We start from the raw sequence: 20,423 nt of genomic DNA, 5'->3' as shown, positions 1-20,423 counted from the left end.
GAGTAATAAAAGCCCAGGCCCTGTGTTCAAGTCTGAGGATTGATACACACACACACACACACACACACACACACAGAGAGAGAAAAGGGAGGAAAAGTTACATATAAGTAACTTTATATGCCGCAATATGACATATAGCATTCCCATGCTAAAAGCTAATTGGCAGGTATTTGTTTTGCTCAAATGATAAACTTGACCATCATGGAAATAACACAAGGAACTTAAAGATCCAAGTCTAGAAGTAGCACAATTTCATGAGCATCCAATTGGCTAGACTTAACCACATGTCCATACTTAGTAGCTGGGATAGTCCAGCTGATTTTCCAAGAATAAAATGGATATGAAGAATACTGTCTCTACCATAACATTCATATACCATATGGTAACCATCATACTTTGCCAAAGATAGGTATGAGTCTAGGATGCAATATGAGGGGAATGAGGAACTGATTTGGAGCTATACGATTATAGATTAGCCCTTCCCATCAGAGCAGAGAACTATTAGTTGCTGGCTGTACTTCCACTATTTGGTAGGACAAATGTCTGAACTCCCCATGGGCTCTCTGACAATGTGTGGGGACCTTTCCCGAGAATTGCCTGCTAAGTAAGGCATATTTGAATTAGGAGGCTGTGGAGTTAGGAGTTAGGGTTGGGAATGTGGCTTAGTGGTAGAGTGCTTGCCTAGCATGCATGAAGCCCTGGGTTCAATTCCTCAGTACCACATAAGCAGAAAAAGCCAGAAGTGGTGCTATGACTCAAATAGTCGAGTTCTAGCATTGAGTAAAAGAAACTCAGGGACAGTACCCAGGCCCTGAGTTCAATCTCCAGAACTGGCAGTTAGGAGTTAAACAGCTGAGGGCAGTGTGGGTTACATACCACAAAGAGCTAACCAATGTCTGTTAACGCACAAGTCTAGGGCCTCCCTCCCCCACACTCCACACAAATCAACATTAAATGCTTGTCTTTGTAGAACACACTGATGCTGCTTTATTCACATAATTTAATCTTTCTTCCTCTAACATGCCCCTCCCCTAGAACAGAAGAGATAAAAAAATGAGAGATCATGCTCTCCCAATCCATTAAGCTAGAGAGAGGGTTCTAAAGGTTGCTGAAACACGGGAGGGAATGGAAAAGGAAAATATTTAGTGTTAATATTTTAGATTCATCTGTCATGGTATGTAGAACAGAAAATATTTACACCAGAATATTAAAATGTGGAAGGACTACTGAATTATAGAGCCAAGATAGAGCCATGGTTAATGGCAAGATTCCTAGGAAGTCTAATAAGTAGGGTACTTCTGTTTAATCAAGACAAGAAAATATCTCGTAACCACTTAATCAGGTGGACAAGCATGGACAGGGATATGGCTCAATGGGTAGAGATTTTGCCTAGGAAAGGGGAAAAAAGGAACCAAAGAAATAAGAAATCATTCTTCACACTTTTGGCTTGTGACCAAACTTTCTATTTTTTGCTATGAGTATTATCTCAATTTTCTGTCACGAGCAGTTCTCCCATTTTAAATACATGGGTTAAAAAGAAAGTGGTGACTGACATCTGGCAAGAACTTTCATGCTGATTCTACCACCTTTGAAACCTTGGTAGGTAGACGAGTGGGAGAATAAAAAAGTCTTTGCTGAATATTGATACATTAGTTCTCTTTCTATTGTTGAGTACAATTCTCCCTGCTAAATGCATGGAGCTGGAAAATGTGTGTCCAGAAAGAGGACTTTTTTTTCATACAAAAATGGTGATATTGGTGTGGAGATCAAGAAAATGAAAATGAGCTCACTAAGTAAAGTGTATTCTAGGAAGATGAGCAACATGTGTAAAGATGCTTAAGTAGGAATGCTTTGGAATACAGAGCAATGAATAAAAAGCCTGTGTGTGGCTGGAGTCTTAAGAGGGGAGGAGTGGGTTGAGATGTTCTTGGAGAGCAAATCCTGGGCAAGATCACACAGGGCCTGGGAAGGAATCTGGCTTTTTGTTCTTGGGCAATGAAAATCCATTGAATGATTTTTACCAGAGAAGTGACATAGTCTGATTTACATTTTAAAAAGGTTGCTTGACTGTGTGAAAAAATGAATTGGGGAACAGAAGCAATTAGACCAGAAAGGGAGTGACTTTATAGTAAAATGTCTGGTCAGACAGTTACCTGAGAAGGATGAGTTGGAAATGAAAGGCTCTAATTATTACTCTCTGTGAAAAGCTGCAGAGGGCTTTGTGCAATTATGTAACTGATGCGTGTTTGCAGCAGTGTCTCTGCCAAGATCATTTTGTTTCTTTTGGAACTGTGTTCTGTTAGGACTGTATTACAGGAACTGAAGAAGCAAAAACTCTACTCAAAAGTCTAAAAGGGATATTGAATAAGCATGAGGCATAGACTGATATCCAAAGCCAACTTTATTGTCTCTTACCAGCTCTGCAAACTTTACTCTGTGGAGAGCAGAGAAAGAGAGAGAGAGAGAGAGAGAGAGAGAGAGAGTGTGTGTGTGTGTTGGGGCCGGGGGGTAGCGGGGTGTCCGTCCTCTTTCCCTGCTGTGGAGAAAACCTGCAACAACCCTGGGACATTTCTCGTCAACAACTGACTTACGGATTGTACGATCAGTTTAGGGGGCAAACACAATCTCAAGTAATTAGAATGCATAATTCTGTCACGATAAGTGACCTGTACCTACCTTCCCCTAGCCCTGCCTCATATAAATTGAGCAGCCTGCTTTGAGGGATAGAGGAAGAGCTTTGCTGTCTGCTTGCTGTAGCAAAGCCCCCTCCACATTGTAGAATTGAGAGGAAAGAGGATAAATAAGTCTGGCTTAACTGGGTGATTGTGTGGCCGAAGGGCCTAGGAAATATTTAAAGGAGGAGTCCCTGCTGCCCCCTGGAGATGGAAGCATTCCAATGCCCCCTGGCATTGGAAGCACTATTCTGGGTAGTTCCCTAAAATTGCATCCCCAGCCCATACAGCACACTCCTTGCTTCTTTGTGCTGATTTCATTTCCTCTTCAAAATGGTCCTACTGGGCATGGACAGGTCCCAACCCATCCCATATTTCCCTCTCTTCTCCCAAGGTACATAGAGGAGAAATTCATGTACTGCTTGCTAGGGCAAATTCTGGAGATGTGGGTCAATGCCAAAGCCCACCTTTGAACCAGTTGGTATACATTTCCAGGGCAGGAGTTAGCCTCTAGTCTCATCATTTCTCAGCAATAGAAATATCTCATGGTTCCCAAATGACCCCACTGGGGTCCCTAACTAGATGTGAGGTAAGACACCCAGCCCCAGCAAAGGAGGGGTTGGGAGTAACAAGATTTCTACAAAGCAATTTTACACCACTCTCTTTCCATCTTGTCCTCTTTATTTATGATCCTGAACCTCTACTGTGCCTAATTAGTGCTGCTAGCAATCACACTGTATTTCCCGTTTTTGTTTTTTTTTTTTAATTCCCTGTCTCACTTCCCTAGAAATGAAATTTACATTCTTCTCTCTTGGAATTTCTGACACCCCCTCTCTCCCCTAAGAAATTATCTTCCTGCTTCTTTGAAAAACAAAAGTCAACATAACCAGAAGAGAATTTCTGGGGCCCTAACTTCCTCTATTGAACTAGGAAGTTGGGGAGAAGGCTGGGCTGTCTGCATTGTAAGGAGCCTTGTGGTGATTTTAAGGTACCCTAAAGAGAGCCACCACCTCTCACCCCTGACTTCTCATTTACCTCCTCCTACTCCACTCCCTCCTTCAATCTGATCCATTCAAACAGGTCTCCAATTTCTTGAACAGAGAGCATATTGTTATTTCTTAATAACAAGCCTAGGCTCTCAACACTGGATACAGAAGCTTGGGAATGGATTTGAATAAAAGTTCTGAAGCTGATAGCTCGGGAGAGTCTTGTCCCACTAGTGGGGGCTGGGCTGAAGTAGGGAAAGCCTGGTGTGAGACAGATCTGGAGATGTTTATTCAGGTGGTTTGAGTCAGAATAGGCAAATCCAAATGATAAGGAAGGAAGGAAAGCGGAGAGGGAAAAGACAGACCTCAGCTTTTCTGCTGACCATGGCAAGAACATAGAAAAAACAATCCAGATGTAAGGATAGTAATAATAATCAGGAAAAACACAAATATGGAACTATAAAAGATGATATGTATCTTATGCTTTGCTATTCACACATTCAATATCTTTGAGGCTTGTCTCCCACGGTGTTATGCCAGGAAGCTCCTGCTTTATGGAGCATGGCAGGTCCTCCTAGAAGCCCTATGATCATGACAGGCTGAAGAGGGCAGTCTAAAGCATTTCATTGGCTACCTGGCAGCCAGCTATTCACCAGCCTCATACCACCCCTAACATGGAAGTCTTTCTAGTAAGCTGTGTAAACTTTCTGCTATTTTGAAACGTATGCCATCCTGCTCACTCCCTTTTTGATCTCCTGATCCTCTCCCTCCCTCAAGAAGCTGGCATTTATCCACTGCCAACTTCTACTACCAACCTAGATGCAAACAATGCCTCCATCCATAATACCTTTCCATTTACTAATCAATCTCCAGGCAGCCCCACTTTCACGTCTCCCCAGGAATGCTCCCCCGAAGCTACACCCAATACTTTGCCATCACTTGGGAGTTGATCTGCTTCCAAAATTAATAATTCAAACATTCTAATTCTGATGACAATCTAACTTCCCAGGACATTTTTGGATTACTCGAATTCAACAACCTAATTTCACTGTCCTACCTGTGCAAAAAACTTCAACAATCCATCACTTGCACACTGAATGCCTAAAACTCCTTTGCTTCCTGTCCTTTGATTTCATGTGCAAAGAATGAGGTCTGGATGATCCCTCAGCACTCATCTCTTCAGGTTATACCTAGATTCCTGAGCAGATAAAAGTAACCACATCACTGGATTGACTGGTGTAGCTATAAATACAAATGCCTCATGAAATGAGTTCGCTGTACAGTCTAACCAAAACTGCCTGGCCTTTCCTCAGTCAACAAATTCATTTTTTTTGTAAATTTTTTAATTTATTTATGTGGTACTAAGGAATTGAACTCAGGGCCTAATGCATACTTAGTAAGCACACTCTACCACTAAGCCACTAAGCCACATTCCCAGGCCCCCCAAATTCCTTCTTTTCCCTTTAACTTCTAGCCTAGCTCGGGGGGGGGGGGACCTTTAAAGAATAGTAAAGTTTACAATATGTAAGGAATACAGCTGGTTAATATTCAGCACCTCCAATGTTCTCAACCTTGCCTAGATTTCCTGGGTTATCCCACAGAACTATTCTGTAAGACAGAAATTTCACCACTGTCTAAATGAGGAATGGACTATTTGGAGTTTAGACTCTCAGCTCTAAGTGGCAGGCCAAATTGGAATTGTCAAAGCAAGCACTGCTTGTCCGAAGTTTTCAAGGTCTGGACAAACTGAAGTTGAAGAAGTAGATCTATGGTAGAAGAATGGCTGGTCAGAACAGGTCAGTAGATGGCATGGTAGAGAGGTCAGGACAAAAAGCCCATGTGCTCTCTGAAGATGGAAAGAGGAGTCAAACTCAGATGCACCGATTTCAAACCAACTAGTTTTCATGGTATGTAAGGTGATCCATAATTCCCACATATACCTATGTTTTTGCAATAAACATCTTTTCCTTTAACGTATCCAAGTGACTTTATACTTCTTGCAGCCCAGAAGGCTTCATTAGACAGGAGCTGAGCCAGCAGTTTTATCACAATGTGTTCTTGGACAGAGGAAAGGTAACATTAAGTCCTGGCTCACAGCATAGCAGAAAGCAGTCTTCAGAGTCTGACCCTCACCTCCTTTCCCTTTTGAGTATCCAGATGTCACCTGCGCTTGTATAGACATGGTTGAAGTTTCAGGCCTGAGAGCTGAGCCTTGGGTCCTACCTGAGGGGGCCCAGTCTTTTCAAAATCAAACAAAAAGAAGTAGCTGTTGGTCAGGTCCTACGGGCAGAAAAAGACCCAGTTAGCTCCAAATTCTTATCAGATACCCTCAAAACATGTCCCTCAGTGTGTGGCACACACCTGTAATTCTAGTTACTGAAGGGATAGGAATTGGGATCGTGGTTCGTGGATAATCCAGGCAAGTAAGTTCACAGAATCCCATTGCAACCAAAAAAGCTGGGTACAGCAGTTCATGCCTATCACTCCAGCTAGGTAGGGAGTTTAAATAGGAGGATCACAGTATAGGCTGTGCTACAGCAACTGCCTAACAAATGTGAGGCCCTGAGTTCGAACGCCAGTACCACCAAAACCAAAACTACCTCCCCTCCATATCCTTGCCCCATCCAGAAAGCTTCCCAGGGCTCTTCCTAGAGTTTGCTCCCCTTGGGAAGCAAAATGTCTATTTCTGTGTCTATGTCTTCCTTCCTAAGCATCATTATCCTGAAAAAGAGCATTCTGTCATGAGACAAAAATAGGAACAGGGTTTCTTGCAGTCCTCACCTTATAGAGGATCTTGAACCCCAGCTTGGTTACAGCCCTCAGAAAGGCCCGAACATCCTCAAAGCGGCTGCTCACCTCGGCTACCTTCAGGAGACCCCTGAGAAAAGCAGGAAGTTCTGTGTAAATGAACTTGCACTGTATGTGTTGGGGGGTGGGGAATGTATCTTTCTCACCCTGGCTTCAGCACTCGATTTGCCTCCTCTAGGAAGTCCCTGATGTTGGTCCCCATCAGTGAAAGACAAAACACAGCCACATCCACAGACTCATCTTCTAGAGGAACCTGTGGAGAGTGGGAGTATTGGAAGGAAAACACAATGCTGGAAGGAGAAACTCAGCTTTAAGAGCTAGAACTGAATACCAGGATGAGGCAGGGGGAAGAAGGGAGGGCGTGTGTGACAGAATATAGGCTAGATACAGAGAGGCTTACCTGGGCCATGTCACACACAGTGACCCTAGGGTCTAGAGAGGCCAAGTCAAAGCAGTGCACAGGGTTCCGGACACTGGACGCGAGGCGGCAATCTCCACAGCCAAAGTCAGCCACCACCAAAGACGCAGGCCTGGGAGTGGCAGGGGTTTAGTCTGACCTCTTTAAATGAGTCCCCTTGCTTCTTTCTCACAGGGCTCCCCCCAACCCCGGCCTTGCCCCATTTACCGCTGGCGAAGATCCTTAGCAATTCGATCTACTGGCTGTAGTGGCCACTTCTTCACTTGGTTCTGGAAACCTCGATGGTAAAGGAGAAAAGCCTCAGGGTCTTCCTGGAAGAGGCGTTGGGCAGCACTGCTGGGCCCCGAGTATAGCTGTTCATTGAGGTAGCGAAATCGAGCTCCATCTAGCCGCTGTGTCATACGAGCTCTCAGGGCCTCTGCCCGAGCCTCCTGGCTGTCTGGTCTGGGAGCAGGAAGCACCTCTGTCTCCTCTGTGGAGGCCTCAGCAGGAGCCTGACCCGATGGCTGAAGTGGCCGAAATTTGTTTTTGTGTTTCCGCTTGTTTTTCTGTCGATTCCGCCACTGCTTGCGGCTCAAGGTATGGGGGGCATTAGGGGAAGTCAATCCAGGGCTTGCCTTGGGTGGGTCATCTGTAGCATTTTTCTCCAAGACTTTAAGACCTATAAGGAAGGAAGTGTGGAAAGGTATTATCTGAGGCAGAATCCTCTAATTTCAGAAGCTTAGCAAGTCATCCTGGACATACTCTTGTCCATAAGAGATTGTGGCCTGAATAAAGTGCTTTAGCTGTAGCTCAAGTGGTAGTGTGCCATTTTCAAGTGAAAGAGATAAGGGAAGCCGGGCGCCGGTGGCTCTCGCCTGTAATCCTAGCTACTCAGGAGGCTGAGATCTGAGGATCGCAGTTCAAAGCCAGCCCGGGCAGGAAAGTCCGTGAAACTCTTATCTCCAATAAACCACCAGAAAACTGGAAATGGCACTGTCGCTCAAGTGGTAGAGTGCTAGCCTTGAGCTGAAGAGCTGAGGGACAGCGCCCAGGCCCAGAGTTCAAGCCCACGACAAAAAAAAAAAAAAAAGAGCTAAGGGTCCTAAGTTCAAGGCCCTGTTCTAGAGCACGTGAAAAAATGCATACACGCAAACACATATAAATGTCTTTTTATTTTTTTTAATGTTAGGGTTTGAACTCAGGGCCTCAAGCTATGGCTTAGCTTTTCTGGTCAAGGTTCAAGTGTTCTACCACTTGAGTCACTGCTCCACTTCCAGCTTTTGGGTGGTTAATTGGAGATAAGAGTCTCATATGGGGCTGGGAAGGTGGCTCAGTGGTATAGTGCTTGCCTTGCATGCATGAAGCCCTGAGTTCGATTCCTCAGCACCACAAAAACAGAAAAAGCAAGAAGTGGCGCTGTGGCTCAAGTTTAGAGTGCTAGCCTTGAGCTGAAGAACTGAGGACAGCACCCAGGCCCAGTGTTCAGGCCCCATGATCGACAAAAAATAAAAAATTAAAAAAAAAATAGAGTCTCATAGACTTTTCTGTCCAGGCGGGCTCCAAACTGATTCTCAGATCTCAGCCTCCTGAACATATAGAATAAAAATGCTTCCTGTTAGGGCTGGGAAGGTGGCTCAGAGGTAGAGCACTTGCCTTGCATGCATGAGGCCCTGGGTTCAGTTCCTCAGTACCACATAAGCAAAAGAAAAAAGCCAGAAGTAGTGCTGTGGCTCAAGTGGCAGAGCGCTAGCCTTGAGCTGAAGAGCTGAGGGATAGTGCCCAGGCCCAGAGTTCAGGCCCCACGACTGGACCCAAAAAACAAAACAAAACAAACAACAACAACAAAATGCTTCCTATTGCTTAGCCTCAATCCTAAACCAGCTGACAACACTCTACCCCCACATATACATATCCAACAGTACCTGATTGATCAACATTGTGCAGTGGCTGGGTTAGGTTAGAAGGGGCTTGTTTCTGACACTTCTTCTTTCTTTTTTCTTCAGCATAGTCATTGTCAAAAAGAGTCTGTTTGTAGCATTTCTTCCTTTCCACTTCCAGGTCCTCAGAGTCACTGGGAGATAGACTCTGTGTTCGACATTTCTTCTTCCTTTTCCCCCCAACTCCAGCAGAAGCACTGGGAAATGAAGGCTTTGGGGAATGTTTCTTCTTCCTTTCTCCATCTTCCTCTTCAGAGTCACTGCCAGGTAGGCTCAAGGGTTTCTGGGAAAGAGATGCTGCTTCCAGGGCCCGTAATGTGGCCAAGAGCTGGCGGCGCTTGCGGCCCTGGAGGAAAACAAGGGATGAAAGTAGGGGCGAGGAGAATGGCCGGAGCCTGGAGAATAAGAAAAGAAAGACGGGGTTCCGGTTCAGATACTGGCAGATTCTTCCAGCTTAATTAGCTTTTTTTGTGAAGCCTGCCAGACCAGGAAGTTCTTTCTAATAACCAACACAACCTTTGGGAGGTTGAAGGGCAAAAAAACTTCCCACCTACTTGATTCAATGAGTAAATGGTTATCAACTCAAGTTCTTGAGAGGAATGTGTTAAGGCCACAAGCTACAGGAACAAGGTAAGACCAGGATTTCTAGACTTCCATTTCAGGCTTTAGCAACTTCCAGTTGGTATCTTTTTGTAAGAGATACAGAGGAATCTTGAACACAGAAGTAACAGAACCACTTATAAGCTAAATATTAAATATTTAATGTGATATATATTAAGTATGTCTCAGAGCCGATATTAAGTATGTCTCAGAGCCGCAGCGTAGAGATCAATCTAAAGGGAAGAAGCTAGAGGACTGGGTTAAGGCAATAGCTATGGGGATGAAAAGATGAGATGGTTGAAGCTCTGGTTACCACCATGTCCGAGGCTGACTTAAGAGTACAAATAGCTGGAGGAAGTACAGTAGTCCCACATCTTCCACGGTTCAAAGGAAAAAGACCTACTACTATTAGGAAAGCTGATTTGAGATTGAAGTCCTACTTTGTGGGTCCTAAGGCAGGAACTGACTCTGGAAGTTCACTGTTACTCTGCCCAAACTGTTTCCCCACACTGTAACCAATAACCTTTTCAAGACTAATGGAGAGGGTGTGTGTGCAGTGGGGGAAGGATATCAGTGAGGGGGAGAAAATCCCCAGCATAGGTGAGAGAGGGTGGATGGGGAGGGAGAATTTCTATCCTGGTATCTCTAAAACTTCTAATTTACCTCTTCAGCTACGACAGCATCTCTCTTCCCATTCGCGCTGTCCCCCTCCCCATCCATCACTTTTCTGTGCGAGACTCTAAAGGGATGTGTGTGCACATTTTTCAAGGAACCCTCGTCTCCACACCGCCTGCTGCCCAGCAGATCCTTTCCTTTGGGGAAGCTCCCGGATCTCTCGCGATCGGGCTTGCCCCCGATCGTGCCGCAGAAGCCCATTCACCCCAGCTCACTCACGGGCCCGCAACCAGCGCAGGGACCCACCTGGAGTCTGATCCAAGGCCTCGTACGAGGCAAGGCTACTCACCTTGACTTTGGGGGCTGTTGCTGGCGGGGCCTGGGAGGTCACCAGCCCGAGGCCCGCGACCACAGGCCCCGCTTCGGCCCACTCGGGCTCCTCGAACATGAGCAGCGCAGGCGAGGGTCGCGCGCGCCTCTCCACGTGCGGAGCGCCTCCAGCAGCCGAGTCAAGTCCCCGACGGAAACCAAAGAGTAAACCCCGGCGGGCGGCTAGAGCGGCCGGCACGGCGCAGGAAAAACCATCGAGTGCAAGCCACTCGCGGCCTAGAAGGGCGAGCGAGGAGGTCGGAAGCGGGAGGAGGCACGGAGCCCGAGGAGGCGGCCCCGCGCTGGCCGGAGAGGGCCAGGGGCGGGGCGGGGCCGGGCTGCGGGCGCGGCCGGACGGGAGTTCCCCGGAGAAGGAGCTTCCAGCCTGAGTCCCGGTAAGTGAGGGGCGGCCCGCGCCCCCTTATCCGAGACTGGGGCCGTGCCAACCCATCCCTGCTCGCCCCCTGAGGAGGGACGCTGCGCTGCCCGGGTAGGGAAGGACCCTCGGTCCGCTGCTCCGGGGCTCTCGCAGCCTGAGCCGTCCCCTTCCCCTCCCAACCCCCCCCCCCCCGCGGCGTTTCGTGCTGGGCCTCGGTGCCTGCTCTCCAACTTCGCTTCTCCGACCCTTCCCTGCCCAGCCCGGACCCGCCTGTCCCCTCCCGCCACGGGACCATCCCGCTACCGGGAACTCCTTCCCCGACCGCCACTCCTGCCGGGAGCCCATGCCCGCGCGCCCCCTCCGCCCCAGCGCACGAACGCTTCTCCGAGGAGACTAAACTGGGGCTCGCCTCTTTCCTCTGGCTCTCCTCCCAGTCCCCACGCTTCCCCCCACCCCAGTCCCGGGGACTCGGCGCCCGGACGCTGCTATGGACGACATTTTCACTCAATGCAGAGAGGGCAACGCGGTGGCCGTGCGTCTGTGGCTGGACAACACCGAGAACGACCTCAACCAGGGGTGAGCTGAAGCGGCTGGAGGGTGAAAGGAAAGGCTAGATAGAGGCTGTTCCGCTCCGCTGTGCAGGCTGCTCACGTCGGGTGGGGCTCCCAACATTGCCATTCTAGTTGATGAGTGCTAAGGACTGGCCTGCTTGAGGTGTCTTGACTGCTGAGTTAAGTTTCCCAAGGCTGCACACAGCTTCCTAGGTTCCGTGAACTGCATGTGCAAAGGCTAAGAGGCAAGACAGACAAGACATTTTGCTAGAAAAAAAAATATTTGGAAATTCAGGTAGCTGGAGGATAGATGACCTTTCTAGGCTAGAGCACTGGGTACAAGAGGAGAAGGATAGATGTTTGCAAGCAAATTTGTAAAGGTGTGTAGTGTTAGGATGCATTGTCCATTTATTAGATGCCTTGTGAAAAGCAGGTAGAAAGGAAGCAATTGCCTACAACTAGATGGATGGACTGGAATTGGGATAAATGAGAAATGAAAAGTGATGAGTTTCCAGAAATCATAAAGATAGAGAATTGACTTGATGTGGAAGTAGGAAGGTTGAGATGATGACCAGGGTTCTGGTTTGGACACTGCTGCTTTTGCTGTGTTGGGGAAAAGGAAGGATGAGATGTTATATTTTAGAGATGTTACATTTATGGTGACAATACAGCAACATGGAAATGCTGAGTAAGTTGTTGGTTATGCAGATTTGGAGTTCAGTGGAGTTCTGACTGGAAGACACAAATTTGGGAGGTGTTACATATACCTGAAGACATTCATGTGAAGTATAGTGCCCCAGAGAGTGCATGCATACGGAAATGGAGTAAACTGGAAGTTGAAATAGAATGCAGGAATATATGTAAATAAAGCCTGGAGAAAGAAATGAATGTTTGAATGAAGGGGGAGTGGTCAGCGGTGATACAAGCTACTGAGAGGTCAGAAAGCATTGGTGTTTTTAAAGTCATCGTTCATTGCACAGTTAGAATATATCTGATGATCTCTGTGAGTGTTGTTTCAAAATAGAGGGTGAAGAAACCAGAGTAGGTTCCGAACTATACTGAACAACTCTTGTAAGGTGGTAAATCAGACCTGATGTGTATCCTCAAGGTGGCAGACTTGTGGCAGGTTGAAAAGTGAATGAGAGGTAAGGAAATAAAGTAAATGCAGATACATGTTTACTGTTTATTGAAATAGGAAAGGAAGAAAAGAGTAGTTGGTGTTTCAGAGAAGTATATTTTAACTTAAAAAAAAAACCTTTTTTTCCTTTTTTTTTAAGATCTATTTTTTGCTTTTTGAGACAGAGTCTTACAGTGTAATCCATACTGACCTCTAATTTGGGATTCTCCTGTCGTAATCTAAGTGTTAAAAGTTTAGGTGTGCACCACCATACCCAGCTTTTCTTTAAGAATAGGAGTTTAGTTTTAGGTTTGAGAGGTTAGGATCACCTGTTAGTGAGTCCAGGCTTCACTAGCTCCCATTGGCTGTATATCTTTCTCCTTATTAATACGCAAATTCATGTTTTGTTTTCATTAATCCATAAAGGGTACTCTGGTAGACAGCATTATAAACTGTTTTGATAAAGGAAATGGAAACAAAGTCCCAGTAGGCCTGGCATCTTGGAAGACTACTCACTGCCAAAAGGCAAAAGGGTGGCATTTAATAAAACTGGTGGTGGTGAGGGGATAGTGTGTAAATTCAAGCTAGCTACACATGGTGGATACGAGGTGGTTAATTCCCTACAAGGCCTCCTTGGGATTCAAAAGTTTAGGCACGGTGGTGACAGGCACCTTGACCATGGATAACACGCTTGGACCCACACTCTTGCCTTCAGGCTTGTGCCTGCTCCAGGGTCACTGACAGTTGGAGGCTGGTTAAGTTGATTGATAGAGCAGGGGGTGTAATTGCTTCCAGGGGAAACCAGCAGCCCGGAAAGCTTCTGGTTATTTGTGTGAGCAGAGGAGGGAAAGCTGTGGAGGGGAAATTAAGTTAAAGGCCACACACACCCCATTCCCCAATGGGGGAAAGGGGGTGGGGGCATCTGGGTGGCCATCCATACCCCTGATCAGCTCCAGGCCCCACACAGGAAGTGACCACAGCACTTAGGCATCCGGCGGAGGCTTCAGACCACAGACCGCCCCTGGCTCCACCCCTTGGATCTGCATCCCAGGACTGGAGGGAATTTCCTTTTATGGCTCCAGGCTGTCAGGCCGACCCAGCTCTCAGCTAGTTTTATTTGTATATTTCTTTTGCCTTATAAAAGATGTCTTTGGGAAAAGAAAAACTAATCAGCATAGTTTTTACTTTAAAACAACTATTAACATTTTCTTCTGTTTTCTGTGTCTGAGAGATTGCTAAGTAGAACATTGTTTCGTGTGGTATGTTTTCTGCTTATCAATAATCAAAAATATTTCTCCTTTTTATTATAGATCCCTCCTAAGCATCATTTTAATTCCATTCCACTTTTAGACGTTAGTTTCAGTACTGGAGCCAGAGTAATATGGTCCCATCGTCCATGTGTGGGTGGTAGCCTACCATCTCCCCGATTATATGCATTATGCATGCACTGAACCCCTACTGTCAGCCCACGTCCTCAATGTACAGACATGTATCAGGCAAGACTTCTCACCATTAAGGTTTTTGTAATCTAGTGCAACAAGTGCTGTAATTGGGTATAAGCAGCAATAGAAAACAGCACAATGTATTGCAGAAGAGGTACATGTGGGGGGGAGTAGCGGATGAATGGCACATGCAACTGCCAAGGAAGGTGTGGAGCACAAAGAGGTGGAGATAATGAATCTTATACTTTTCTAGATGGACAGTTGTGTGACGTTTAGGGAAAGATATGAAAGGACAGCTTTTGGAGTTGCTAGCCCAAATGAGAATTGACCTCTCAGTGTATGGTATCAAAAATTTTCATGAAGTGAAACCTTTGCCCTACCCTGCTGCCTCCAGCTCAGTTAACTGCTGCCCCTTTCTCAAAGGGATGATCATGGCTTTTCTCCCTTGCATTGGGCCTGCCGAGAGGGCCGCTCTGCTGTGGTTGAGATGCTGATCATGCGGGGAGCGCGGATCAATGTGATGAACCGTGGGGATGACACTCCCTTGCACCTGGCAGCAAGTCATGGACACCGTGATATTGTACAGAAGGTATGAATGAACTCATCACTCACATCACATACATGACATGAAGTCAGTTTCAGGCACTGTAATGTAAGGTAGAATGAATACTCTTCCTTTTCCAATACCCTGACACATGTGGGACTACAAGCTCTGCTTTTTTTTTTTTCCTTCTTTCTTGTCTGGCCACGGGTCCCAGCTGTTGCAGTACAAGGCTGACATTAATGCAGTGAACGAGCATGGAAATGTGCCCCTGCACTATGCCTGTTTTTGGGGTCAGGATCAGGTAGCAGAGGTAAGTACCTAGGCTCAAAATCCTTGGGATGGGCAGGAAGCAAAGTAAGCCTGGAACTTTAAGCCCATCCTGTCAGTATTGTGCAACATTCTCAGGGATGTGTACCCCCATCTGTGTGTTCATGGTTGTGACTGTCAGGGAGGTAGTGGAGAGACCATCAGTACAACCACCTTCTCATTCCAGGACCTGGTGGCTAATGGGGCTCTTGTCAGCATTTGTAACAAGTATGGAGAGATGCCTATGGACAAAGCCAAAGCGCCCCTGAGAGAGCTTCTCCGAGGTCCATCCCTGAACCCTAGCATGTGTACTTTTTTTGTTTCTCCTTGTCTGTCTCCTCCTTCCATACCAGGACTCAGGCTAAGACTGATTTTCTTTCCCAGAACGGGCAGAGAAGATGGGCCAGAACCTCAATCGTATTCCATACAAGGACACATTTTGGAAGGGGACCACCCGCACTCGACCCAGTGAGTCAATGTTGTGGCAGGAGGGGTTGTAACACAGAATAGTTCCAGGCTACTGGAGCTGGGTTAGAACAAAGCTGCCTATACTTTCAGGAAATGGGACCCTCAACAAACACTCCGGCATTGACTTCAAACAGCTCAACTTTCTGGCAAAGCTCAATGAGAATCACTCTGGAGAGGTGACCCTTATCCTTTCCCCTGCTTCCTCTCTAAAGCCCCACACATTACCTGGCTCTGCATCTGTTACTAATGGGCAAGGAAGTGGTGCCCTTGATTTCTTTTAATCCCACTTATCCTTCAGCTATGGAAAGGCCGCTGGCAGGGCAATGACATTGTGGTGAAGGTGCTGAAGGTTCGAGACTGGAGTACAAGGAAGAGCAGGGACTTCAATGAGGAATGTCCTCGGCTCAGGTGGGACAACGTTAACCTGAAGCAGTTGGTTCTAAGGACCATCAAGTAAAAGTTTTGAGAGGGGAGATCTTGTATGCCAGTTCTCCGCCAAGGACACTCTTTTCTTTCCCTCTTCCAGGATTTTCTCGCATCCAAATGTGCTCCCCGTGCTAGGTGCCTGCCAGTCTCCACCTGCTCCTCACCCTACCCTCATCACACACTGGATGCCATATGGATCTCTGTACAATGTATTACACGAAGGCACCAGTGAGTAGGGATGTTGGTCTAACTGGGGAAGGTTTAGGGGAAGGAGTAGAAGTCACTAAATTGTTGAGCCTTGCTTCTTCTCAGATTTCGTTGTGGACCAGAGCCAAGCTGTGAAGTTTGCTTTAGACATGGCAAGAGGCATGGCTTTCCTACACACACTAGAGCCCCTCATCCCTCGACACGCACTTAACAGCCGTAGTGTAATGGTGAGGCCACAGGTTTATATCTGGCCTAGGTCTCAAAAGCCCTTAGCCTGTCTATAGTTGGACTCACCTTCCACATCTTCTTCCTCAGATCGATGAGGACATGACTGCCCGAATCAGCATGGCTGATGTCAAATTTTCTTTCCAATGCCCTGGGCGCATGTATGCACCTGCCTGGGTTGCCCCTGAAGGTACGTAAGGGCATCATGTTGGGAGGTGGAGAAGGACTAGCTCAGTAAGAGTGGAAAGGGCAGACAGGACAGGCTAAGAAGCCAGAACAAACACTCTCTCCAGCTTTGCAGAAGAAGCCTGAAGACACAAACAGACGCTCAGCAGATATGTGGAGTTTTGCAGTGCTTCTGTGGGAACTGGTGACCCGAGAGGTACCCTTTGCTGACCTTTCTAATATGGAGATTGGAATGAAGGTGAGTGCAGAACGGTCGGTATGTGCTTATATTATAGTGGCCCTAGGCAATACTCAATTGTTCAGATATATGGTAATCCTGTCCAAGGCCTCTTGAAATTGAGGTTCACCTTTATTCCCTTGTATTTACAGGTGGCACTGGAAGGCCTTCGGCCTACCATCCCACCAGGTATTTCCCCCCACGTATGTAAACTCATGAAGATTTGCATGAATGAAGACCCAGCTAAGCGACCCAAGTTTGACATGATTGTGCCTATCCTGGAGAAGATGCAGGACAAATAGGACTGGAAGGTCCTTGGCTAAACTCCAGAGGTGTCAAGGCATGGTTGGGGGAGTACATTTCCCCAAAGCAGCAGGCCTCTGGTTGCTGTTCCTGTCTCCAGTCATGGTACTACCCCAGTTATGGGGCCTATCCCTTGCCCCCATCTCTACCATTGTGGCCCCAAAAGGGGCTGGGCTCAGAGCTTTGTCACTTGCCACATGGTGTCTCCCAGCATGGGAGGGATCAGCCCCGCCTGTCACAATAAAGTTTATTATGAAAACAGGCTGGTGTGGGGATATGGGAACAGACAAGCACATCTGGGTAGGGTGGCTCAGGTGAAGTAATGCGGCTTCTTCACATTGATGCCATACTCGCTGAGGGCAGGGGTCAAGTCCTCCATGGTTAGAGTATACTTGCGGTCCTGAGGGAAGAGGGAAGAGCACCAGCTGAACACAAGAATCTCAGATTCCAATTCCAGATAAGACTGAAGTAGGCCTTACACCTCCCCTAAGATGCAGTTTCCCCACAGAAGGATTCCAGGCTAAGTTACTCCTCTACTGCTGTGGAGGGTAGTTACGGATTCAGTGAGCCACCCTTCACACCTTGCTCTTGCTTCTGGAGCTGCCAGAGGCTGTGCCCTTCATTTTGCAGTGTTGTAGGGCATCATTGGCAATATCTGAGATGAATTTCTGGGCAGCTAAGGAGATGAGCCGGATTCTAGAGAAAGAGAGAGAGAAAAAAACAATATGAGGAGACCAACAACAAACTGTACAAGCACTCAAGCTGTAACCTGCCCTGGGTTTACTCACATTCGTGGGTCTGAGGCTTCAAAGCCAGCACGGTTCAGGTAGTAACCCGTGACTGCATCTGGAATCTGAGGAATCAGACAACTGTCAGTGTTAGGCTTGCCCTGCTGGGCTGAGAGTGGAGGAGTGAGGGAAGTTAGGGGGGTGAACCTATCAGGAAGATAGCAGCTTGGGTGACGGGAGGGATAAAAAAAACAAGGGCTAGCACTAGCAGGGGGACCAAATACAGCACCGAGGTGGCCAGGAGTTAGCTTGACTGCGGCCCAGAATGGCCCAGTTCAGGTGAGAAGCCCACCGTAGGCGTGTAATCCTCCAGCTGCATCAAGAAGTCCACCAAAGGCGTGCTGGACACCACGGGCTTCACCTCTCCGTTGGCGGCGCTCGGGAGGACGTAAACGCCATTGGACATCGCCCCCTCCGGGGGGGCCGCGCCTCCCGCCGACACCGGAGCTGGAGGGGAAGGCGCAAACTGAGGCACGGGAGGGGGCTGGAGGGCCCCGCTTGCGCCTGCTTCGTGCCCTCCGCCGCCGCCCGCCGCCCGCCGCGGCCCGGGTCACGGACGCCCCCCTCGCCCTCGGCCGTCCCAGCCCTCACCCGCCCCGCGCCGCTCGGCCGGCTCCCCAGCTCGCGCCGCCACGGGTCCCGTGCCCGTCGTCGCGGCCCCAGGCCCCCCCGCTGTCCCCGCGGGGCTGGCCTTGTTCTCCGCAGCGGTGCCGGCGGGCAGTGCAGCGGGAGCCGAGACCGCGGGCGCCGGGGCCGAGGCGGCGGGCGCCGGGGCCGCCTCGGGGTCCGCGCCAGAGCCACTGCAGCCGCTCATCAGGCCGGTGGGAGAGGCGGCGAACAGAGCCGCTTCCGCTTCCGCTCACGTTACGCACAGCCTGGGTGACGTCGCACGCCCAGCGACTCTCCCCGCCCGTGGCAGCGGTAAGTTCCCGCCCTTCCTTCCGGCTTCCTGTCCCGGCCCCGTGGGCGGATTTGCTGAAACAGACCGAAGGGCGGGGACCTCGCCGTGGAAAGCTTGGCCTCCGCCATGCCAGCGGGCACCTCCCCTGGGGTGTGTCCACGACCTTGTCCCCGGCCGTGGCCCCGTTAAACCCGGGGCTCAGACCTTGCTTAGCGGTGCCGCGGCCCACACCCGCCGACTGGGGCTTGCCTGACAGGCCGAGTTCCCTTAGTGCAGGCCGGGAGCGGTGGCGCACGCCTGGGATGCCGCTGAGGAGGCTGAGAGCTGCGGGTCGCGCCGCGAAGCCGGCCCGGGCAGGCAAGTCCCCGAGACGCTCACCTCCAATCAACCACTGAAACGCTGGACGTGGAGCTGTGGTTCGCGTGGTGGAGTTAGCCGTGAGCACAAACGCTCCAGGACAGCCCACCCCCCACACACCCCCAGCCCAGAGTTCAAGCTCCAGGACTGGCACACCAGACACACACACAGAGCCCAGAGTTCAAGCTCCAGGACTGGCACACCAGACACACACACAGAGCCCAGAGTTCAAGCTCCAGGACTGGCACACCAGACACACACACAGAGCCCAGAGTTCAAGCTCCAGGACTGGCACACCAGACACACACACAGAGCCCAGAGTTCAAGCTCCAGGACTGGCACACCAGACACACACACACACAGCCCAGAGTTCAAGCTCCAGGACTGGCACACCAGACACACACACACACAGCCCAGAGTTCAAGCTCCAGGACTGGCACACCAGACACACACACAGAGCCCAGAGTTCAAGCTCCAGGACTGGCACACCACACACACACACACAGCCCAGAGTTCAAGCTCCAGGACTGGCACACCAGACACACACACACAGCCCAGAGTTCAAGCTCCAGGACTGGCACACCAGACACACACACACACACACACAGCCCAGAGTTCAAGCTCCAGGACTGGCACACCACACACACACACAGGCAGGTTGTAGTGGAATCGGACAGCCTGTTCCAGACGGGAGAGCAGCACACAGTGCTGCTATAGATGGAGAGAAGAGTGTCCCAGCCTGAAGAAACGTCCTGTACAAAAATCACAGCGAGTGAAAGCGGGAGGTTTTTCAGTTGAACAGACATTTAATTCCTGTTTGTCAACTCTGGGCTGGGGCCTGGGCTTACAAATTCTAGGACACAATTCTACTCTGCTAGGCACCGGTGGTCTTGGAAAGGGTAGCAAACACGTAAACTTGAAATTTCAACACTATATGGTTGTTATCCTGCGAGAGGAGCCATAGAGTGTGCAGTACAAGGGAGAAAGGGAACTAAACTCTGCAGCCTACTTCCAGGTATCAGAGACTAACATTCCACTTAATTTTATTCCCGGATTGTGAAAAACAAGGATTGTTGATAACAAATGAGGAAACAGTCTCAGAGGGATAAACTTATTTGGCTAAAGGTCTCTCCATCTATGTCAGAACCAAGATTCAACCAAGTTTGGTTTTGGAAATTTAGGATTTTTCTGTAATAACGTTAACTAGCCTCAGGGAACTAGGAGGTAAATTCTGAGTTGAATCTTTAAAGAATTCTGGAAATCAACCTAGCAAATGTATTGGGTGGTGGTAAGGTGACTGAATAGTTTGAATTAGGGTGAGAATTCCTGGAGGTTAGGTAGGAGAAAGGAAAAATAATTTGTTACTTAAGAAAAAATAAGTTTTGTGAGCCATGAAGTTTTTAAAAAAGAGTAAAAGGGGATCTGAGAATATTGCTTAGTGGTAGAGTGCTTGCTTAGCATGCATGAAGCCCTAGGTTCAATTCCTCAATACCACATAAACAGAAAAGGCTGGACATGATGTTGTGGCTCAAGTGATAGAGTGCTAGCCTTGAGCAAAAGAAGCGCAGGATCAGGGCCCACACACCTGAATTCAAGCCCCAGGACTGGCAAAAAAAAAA

The 20,423-nt window shown here is 48.5% G+C and overlaps 3 protein-coding genes across 4 annotated transcripts; 1 reads left to right on the top strand and 2 right to left on the bottom strand.

Annotated features, from left to right (window-relative positions):
- Positions 1 to 5,536: 5,536 nt before the first annotated feature.
- Rrp8 (ribosomal RNA processing 8) lies at positions 5,537 to 10,597 on the bottom strand. Of its 2 annotated transcripts, none has more exons than XM_042691401.1 (7): positions 10,368 to 10,597; positions 8,788 to 9,149; positions 7,092 to 7,541; positions 6,867 to 6,996; positions 6,613 to 6,719; positions 6,440 to 6,536; positions 5,537 to 5,938 (listed from the first exon to the last, which is right to left on the bottom strand). In XM_042691401.1, the coding sequence occupies exons 1-7, from the start codon at positions 10,464 to 10,466 to the stop codon at positions 5,819 to 5,821; spliced, it is 1,365 nt and encodes a 454-aa protein (XP_042547335.1). In that variant the 5' UTR covers positions 10,467 to 10,597; the 3' UTR covers positions 5,537 to 5,818. The 2 variants fall into 2 exon arrangements, with proteins under 2 accessions (XP_042547335.1, XP_042547334.1); XM_042691400.1 differs by having other exon boundaries at positions 7,092 to 7,545; positions 8,789 to 9,149; positions 10,368 to 10,596.
- A 78-nt stretch (positions 10,598 to 10,675) lies between these two features.
- Positions 10,676 to 17,020, top strand: Ilk (integrin linked kinase). Its single transcript, XM_042691402.1, has 13 exons — positions 10,676 to 10,782; positions 11,201 to 11,342; positions 14,300 to 14,465; positions 14,635 to 14,730; positions 14,914 to 15,010; positions 15,111 to 15,194; positions 15,285 to 15,370; positions 15,493 to 15,602; positions 15,721 to 15,848; positions 15,933 to 16,054; positions 16,143 to 16,242; positions 16,346 to 16,476; positions 16,608 to 17,020. Exons 2-13 carry the CDS (start codon positions 11,254 to 11,256, stop codon positions 16,755 to 16,757), a joined length of 1,359 nt encoding a protein of 452 aa, XP_042547336.1. The 5' UTR covers positions 10,676 to 10,782; positions 11,201 to 11,253; the 3' UTR covers positions 16,758 to 17,020.
- Taf10 (TATA-box binding protein associated factor 10) lies at positions 16,992 to 18,399 on the bottom strand. Its single transcript, XM_042691403.1, has 5 exons — positions 18,138 to 18,399; positions 17,839 to 17,993; positions 17,547 to 17,611; positions 17,340 to 17,454; positions 16,992 to 17,158 (listed from the first exon to the last, which is right to left on the bottom strand). Exons 1-5 carry the CDS (start codon positions 18,358 to 18,360, stop codon positions 17,069 to 17,071), a joined length of 648 nt encoding a protein of 215 aa, XP_042547337.1. The 5' UTR covers positions 18,361 to 18,399; the 3' UTR covers positions 16,992 to 17,068.
- Positions 18,400 to 20,423: the final 2,024 nt, after the last annotated feature.

This window comes from Dipodomys spectabilis, unplaced genomic scaffold (genome assembly GCF_019054845.1).
Source record: "Dipodomys spectabilis isolate Male_0828 unplaced genomic scaffold, ASM1905484v1 ptg000145l, whole genome shotgun sequence".
Taxonomy (NCBI): Eukaryota; Metazoa; Chordata; class Mammalia; order Rodentia; family Heteromyidae; genus Dipodomys; species Dipodomys spectabilis.
The sequence above is the reverse complement of the archived record's forward strand: the minus strand, read 5'-3'. Positions and strand labels throughout refer to the sequence as shown.

Coding starts and splice junctions, on each gene's coding strand:
- Ilk (XM_042691402.1), top strand. CDS start 11,254: ATGGACGACATTTTCACTCAATGCAGAGAGGGCAACGCGGTGGCCGTG. Junction 15,195..15,284: donor GACCACCCGCACTCGACCCA/GTGAGTCAATGT, acceptor CTATACTTTCAG/GAAATGGGACCCTCAACAAA. Junction 16,477..16,607: donor ATATGGAGATTGGAATGAAG/GTGAGTGCAGAA, acceptor TTGTATTTACAG/GTGGCACTGGAAGGCCTTCG.
- Taf10 (XM_042691403.1), bottom strand. CDS start 18,360: ATGAGCGGCTGCAGTGGCTCTGGCGCGGACCCCGAGGCGGCCCCGGCG. Junction 17,994..18,137: donor GGCCGAGCGGCGCGGGGCGG/GTGAGGGCTGGG, acceptor CTTCCCCTCCAG/CTCCGGTGTCGGCGGGAGGC. Junction 17,159..17,339: donor GCTCCAGAAGCAAGAGCAAG/GTGTGAAGGGTG, acceptor CTCTTCCCTCAG/GACCGCAAGTATACTCTAAC.
- Rrp8 (XM_042691400.1), bottom strand. CDS start 10,466: ATGTTCGAGGAGCCCGAGTGGGCCGAAGCGGGGCCTGTGGTCGCGGGC. Junction 6,997..7,091: donor GCTAAGGATCTTCGCCAGCG/GTAAATGGGGCA, acceptor TGCCACTCCCAG/GCCTGCGTCTTTGGTGGTGG. Junction 6,720..6,866: donor CTGTGTGTGACATGGCCCAG/GTAAGCCTCTCT, acceptor CACTCTCCACAG/GTTCCTCTAGAAGATGAGTC.